At 45.2% G+C, this 6000-nt stretch overlaps 1 protein-coding gene across 2 annotated transcripts in view; it reads right to left on the reverse strand.

The window, feature by feature from the left end:
- Positions 1-5702, reverse strand: part of LOC129744653 (uncharacterized) — a 28010-nt gene extending 22308 nt beyond the window's left edge. The window contains exons 1-3 of one of the 2 annotated variants that reach the window (XM_055737283.1): positions 5604-5702; positions 4769-5558; positions 4533-4698 (exon numbers count right to left, since the gene is read on the reverse strand). In XM_055737283.1, the coding sequence (XP_055593258.1) occupies positions 4533-4698; positions 4769-5366 (764 nt within the window). In that variant the 5' untranslated portion in view covers positions 5367-5558; positions 5604-5702. Of the gene's footprint in view, positions 1-4532; positions 4699-4768 lie in introns of both variants that reach the window. The other variant, XM_055737282.1, reaches the window with a different exon arrangement.
- Positions 5703-6000: the final 298 nt, after the last annotated feature.

Consider the following 6000-nt stretch of genomic DNA (forward strand, 5'->3'; position numbering starts at 1 on the left):
CGCACGTGATGTCGGCTGTCGTGATTAGTCCGCAGGCGGCAAGCATGTTAGTGCGTACCCCTTCGAACCTCGGGCAGTTGAACACTACGTGCTCTGTGGTGTCTCAATTGTGTCACCGCAGGTTGGGCAGAATGGCGAGGCAACGTGTCCAAACCTATGGTGGTACTGCATGGAGCATCCGTGACCAGTCAAGAACTGTGTCATGCAGAAATCCACCTCTCCATGTCTCCGATCAGAGATGGGCATGACCCCCGCCAAAACATCAGCAGCTACCGAGGATACTGTTCGGTATGCGCTAATAGCTCGCAGGTTCATCAGCTGCTGCACGCTGCAGAGCTTCTACGGATTACACTGCCTGCTCTAGGCTGCCGCTCCGTTCCGCAAAATTGACGAGGTCACGCTCACCAGGACCCTCCTTCTGATGCAGCGGATCACCGAGTTGGTAGACATGGCCCGCGAGAGGGCTGCTGTCGGTCGCCATTGCCGCTCTTTTGCAGGCGTAGTCGACGTGAGCCGTAAAACTTAGCTGACTTCCAGATACTTGATCGCACGCTTGGATTCGATTGTTCACGGTCTAGCTGCAATCGTCCCTGATTGTGCTGAAATCAGGCGCAAGCTTTTGGTGCGCATCCAACTTTCCACCTTCTTAATCGCAACTGTGACGAATAGCCGCACCTCTCCGGTTGATGGGCCCGATGCCAGGAGAACCACGTCGTCGGCGAATCCCACAAGTCTCACTCCCGTGGGGAGAAGCAGTCTCAGCAGTTCGTCGTAAACGATGTTCCACAATACCGGGCCAAGTATCGATCCTTGTGGAACCCCTGCCGAGACACTACAGTCCCTCACTGCTCGTATACTGTAGTTGGCGGTTACGGCAGTAACAGTCCGCCATCCTTCAGATATATGCCGGAATCCTCATACGAATGAGCGACGACGTAATCGCTGCCCAACTGACGCTATTGAAGGCGTTCTTCACGTCAAGGGTGACCACTACGCAAAACCGGTCTCCTCTCTTTTTCTTAATTTTGGCTTTGTTTGCCCCTTAGATGACTAGTCGAATGGAATTCACGGAATGCAATCCACCGGAATCCACCAAACTGTTAATCGGATAGGCCGTTCGCACCTGTATCCTGCTCTGGACCACCTTCTCTAACACCTTCCCAGCGGAATCCAGGAGACATATCGGGCGATATGCTGATAGGTCACCAGGTGGCTTACCCGGTTTTGGCAGGAGCACCAATCGCTGCTGCTTCTACACATCTGGGAAGAACCTCTCATCCACATACTGTTGCAGTGATCACCGAAATATTTCAGGATGTTCCATGAGCGCGGCCTTCACTGCTAAGTTAGCGATGCCATCCGAACTCGGAGCTTGTTCAACTAGAGGGACTGAGCAATATCCCGCAGTTCCTCCAGCGAAATCATCCCCTCTTCACGCGTATCTCAGTCGTATAGGACCCTCGTCCATGTGGCTTCCTCGTGCTGTGGGAACCGCTCGTTTACGATTTCGCGCAGTATGTTCGGACACGTTTCCTGCGGCACACCTCCGCTCCACGTCTTGGCCATGACAATACTGTATGCATCGCGTCACGGAGTGTCGTTGGCGTACTCGCAGAGGTGCCTGAAACAAACTTTCGTGCATCCTGACCGAAATCTGGTCCGTTTAGATTTTACACAGATCCTTTAGCGCATGCTTGACCTCTACATCTGTGGATATCTCGTTGAGATTCTTAATCATGACATTAACCGTGGTGCTGAGGGCACGGATTTCCGCCGTCTCATCAACTATCTCCTTTGTGAGTGCGCTATACTCCGCGCTTTTGACGGTTGAGCCACGCCGGAGCACAAGGATCATCTTGCCGGAGCGTGTCCGACGAATTATCCTCACGCCCCCTCCTAGGCCCGTCAGCCTATCGCTCGTCCTCATCTGGCGAATGATATTTGCGTAGGTACCTTCTGATGCCTTTACCATCATCGCCCTCCCTTTGGGCTTGAACTTGGGTTTGGCTTTGGCTGTGGACATTTTTTCTTTTTGCGCTCAACTGTCTGCCACCCAGTTGGCCCTTCGGGAACTTGGCCTCCCTACTTTACCTCGTTATCATCCGGATCCTGCATGACCTTAGGATCCCGGGCTCGCTTTTTCGGGGCTTCAGGTCTCGTATTCCTCTTTTTTTGCTGTTTCCGGCAAACTCTGCTTCGCCGTCGGTCTGTACACATACACTGACCTTCTTCGGCCGAGTCATGTCCGCAGGCAGAGGGGTAACCATTTCCTCTTACCCGCGTTTCTTCCTCCTACAATCCGGTGCAGTGAGCAGGCCCACCACCGTTCGGTTCGTCTTGACGAACATCGCCATCACGTTGGCGAATTTTTCACGGACCTCCTTGTGGATGATAGACTTCTTTCTAACACATTCCACAACGTCCTGCATGCCTGCCATTGTCACGGCTTGTTTAGCAGAAGCCTCAGTGTCCGGAAGCTCCGGGCGGCTTAGGAGTTTCTCGACTGCCTGCTGGACTTGGGCGAAGAGGTCTTGGCTCTCTCCGCCATCTACAGACGTCCTCACCGACTCGACGGGTTGCCTAACAGGCGAGCGCCTGTGTTTAGGAAATTGCACACAAGTCTCTCGAAGACACATCCAGCATAAATTGATTGCAACATTTAGATAAATCCAATTTTGGACGGATAACGGAGGACCACCTTTTTCAATAACAACGAAAACTATCGATTTATCCTTATTTTCGAACTTCATCATAGCCCCCCAATTCCAATTCTCTTCCATCAAAGCCCCCCAATTTCATCATTGTCTTACGCAACTCGCAATGTCTTAAATATTTCACGAAGAAATCCCAAGAAACAACCGATATTGCCGCACCTGTTTCCAATTCCATGGTATACTTTCCTCCCCCATTCACGCCATCATTCGAATAAATCTCGATTGCTTTCGACTCACTCAAATAATACTCCTGAACAACCCATTGGTTTTCCTCTATTAGATCTCGTTTTTTCTTTAGCAATAAAACAATTTCTTCGGGACCCTTAATGAATTTTTCAAATCTTTAATTTTGAATCATTATACTTTTCTATGGACGTACCATAGAAGGCCAGGAAAAAACGCCCTTATCAGACCTTGAATGTCCATCTGACCGCCATATCTCTCTTGTTTCTCAACCGATTTTTACAAAAAATATAGTTTTGGAAACCTCGTAATGTAACTCAAAGAAAAATAATCCGAAAACATGTTTCTGAAAAAGACTGTAGATCAGCTACACGGAAAATAATAAAAAGGTAAAATTCACCGAGATAGCAGGGTGAAAGCTCGTGGAAGCCGAAAAGGTAACTTCTACCTTTCCGAAGTGAAACTCACCTCACAGTGAGGTAAAGTTCAACTGAATTGAGCTGAACAAAAAAGTACAATTCACCTAGATGAAGGTAAATGAAGGTAAATCCAAATGAGATAAAACTTACCTCGTTAGGAGGTGAAGTTGATCTGGATTGAGCTAAGCAAAACGGTACAATTCATCTCGAAAAAAAGTAACTATTTGCCGAACCCGTTTATTGAGGTTAATATGTGCCCAATATGTGAAAATCGGAACAGAATGGAAAGTGTTTTCTATAATATATCATTTAGTTGTGCTGGTTTTCGTCATAACACTTTGCTTTTGTTTCAGATCGGCCCACAGAGCTTCGAGGGTTATTCCACGTTACTTACCTCTTTGGTAGGTGAATTAAAAAATGGTAAAATTTACCTTTTTGCTAGGTGAATGAAAAAAAGGTAAAATTTATCGGAAAGATGAGTGGAAAAAATCACCTAGCTTCTCGGTTAATTTTACCTTTTTTTTTTATTTTACGAGTATATTTTTTTGACATTTTTTAAGATAATGGATGGCCACAAAAAATGTAAAAAATTGATGTTAAAACCGTACTTTTCCACCAGCTTGAAAATTTGTCAAAAATCCAGGTTTTGAGTTTTAATAATCTAAAAATGCAAAAATGTGCCAAAACATCAACTTTTCAATCCTTATCTCAAAATTTATCTGGTGTGACCTAAAAAAATTTTGAAGGTTTGTTTCATTCTTGTGATCATGTTCTTTAAAAAAAAATTCGTAAACTTTAAATAACGAAAACTAAAGTATTGTATGTAAATAATCTTCGAAAAACATTACGAGTTGCATTACGAAGTTTTCAGAACTATAAAATTTGTATAAACTGGTTGGGAAACAAGAGAGATATATTAGTCTAAGTCAGGAGAGTCAAATTGACACGTTAACCGGTAAAAATGTCTGGGACGGATGAGGGTTTATCTCAGCAGAAAACCGTAGGAAATTGTGGAAAATCCGAAAATGTAGAGCATCGATCAGTAGATGTGCACTCAATCCGTAGATCTACCAGAAAATCCATAGATCAGGTCACGCTGAACAGAGGACATGATAGAAGAGGTGATCCTCGAATTACGAGTAGAGGCAAAGGTAGAATTTAGTCTCGAATCCTGAGAGTAGAGGCAGAATAGGCTGCATTATTAACTTGTACTTACACTTCTATACTGCACGCCTTGGAAGCACCGTGAAGCTTGCTATCCGTGCTGTAACCTAGAAACGGTTCCAAATCGATATCCTCCTCGTAGTTATCCTGCACGGCCGGCTCTTTCCGAAAACTCCTGTCACTGGTGATCTCCAATGGAATGCAATTGGCGTGAAGATCTAAAATTTAAAACAAGGGAGGAATTAATATTTTTAGCAAATCAAAAATCTCAATTTGAGAATCTTTTACCAAATTCCTTTTTCATTTCCTCCATGTGAGCATCAGGTTGATTTTTCAGCTGCGAATCGTACCGTTGAAATTCGTCCTTCCATCGATTGAAGAAAACGGCACATCTGGAAAGCGTTGTCTGCACCTTCCGGGTGTTACCCATGGCCTTGTAGCAACGCAACAGGCAAAGGTAGGTTCCGAACGAAAACCGTTCACCTTCGATACGCAAACAGTGCTCCAGGTGCCGGATAGCGTCCTGTATTCTTTCTCTTCGTCTCAGGAGTTCTCCCTTTTGGCAGAGAATAGCTTTGATAAGGATACCATCCGGAGGGCACCGATACAGGGCCTGCGTTATTTGAATCATCGCTTTATCCAGCTCGTCATTTTCGGCCAATTGCACCGATAAGTTCTGCATTCGATCCGCTTCCCGATGATTCTGTCGCTGTCTTCCGGTAGCTTTCTCCTGCAGCACTTCCAACCATCGTTTCGTGGGAATCTTTTCCAAAAGTTTGATATTATGAAGCACGATTGAAAATTCCTCGAAGATGGTTTCGCTGCTGGTTCCTTCATCCTCATCCGGTCGGAGGAACTCCACCGGCGGATAGAGTAGGTTCTCCATTTCGCACTCTCCTCACTGTATCCGTTCCCTGTTTTAACTATTGCTTTTGGCTTAAATTTTAACTTCCGCAGCGTTTCGGACCGAAATAGATGGGCGGGGATTGGCTGCTGTGCGGATTGCTCCTCCGATCAAACTCCATCCGCTACTAGCTCTCCATGGCGGCAGCTTCGGAACTTGTATTTCACCGGAAACCTAGATTCACCGCAACCGTGAAAGATTTTCGAAAGCAGCACCAACTTCAAGAATACAACAATTTTCCAGGAAACAAAGCACCATTGACCACGAAGTGCTATGAAAAGCAGGAATCGTTTTTTTCCGACTGACACACAGCGAATGAAAATTGCGAAAATGACAATCGCGCTCGGTTTGTTTTGATTTTTCCGTCTAGCGGGTGAAGTTAGCCCTCAGTATGGGGTACACTGAAAATGATTGCAGCTTGATAGTTGTGTGTTTTCCAATGGTGGCAAAAAGTCTTCGAAAGTCACACAAATGCTTAAAATGACTCCAAAAATAAAAATAAAAAATTTTGAAAAATTTAAAATTTATCAAAAATTACAAAAATAACAGAATTTTCAAACAAGACATTGTGATAAATTTGACAAAATTGACGAGCATGTTAGTATTACAAAGATGA

This window comes from Uranotaenia lowii, chromosome 2 (genome assembly GCF_029784155.1).
Source record: "Uranotaenia lowii strain MFRU-FL chromosome 2, ASM2978415v1, whole genome shotgun sequence".
NCBI lineage: Eukaryota > Metazoa > Arthropoda > Insecta > Diptera > Culicidae > Uranotaenia > Uranotaenia lowii.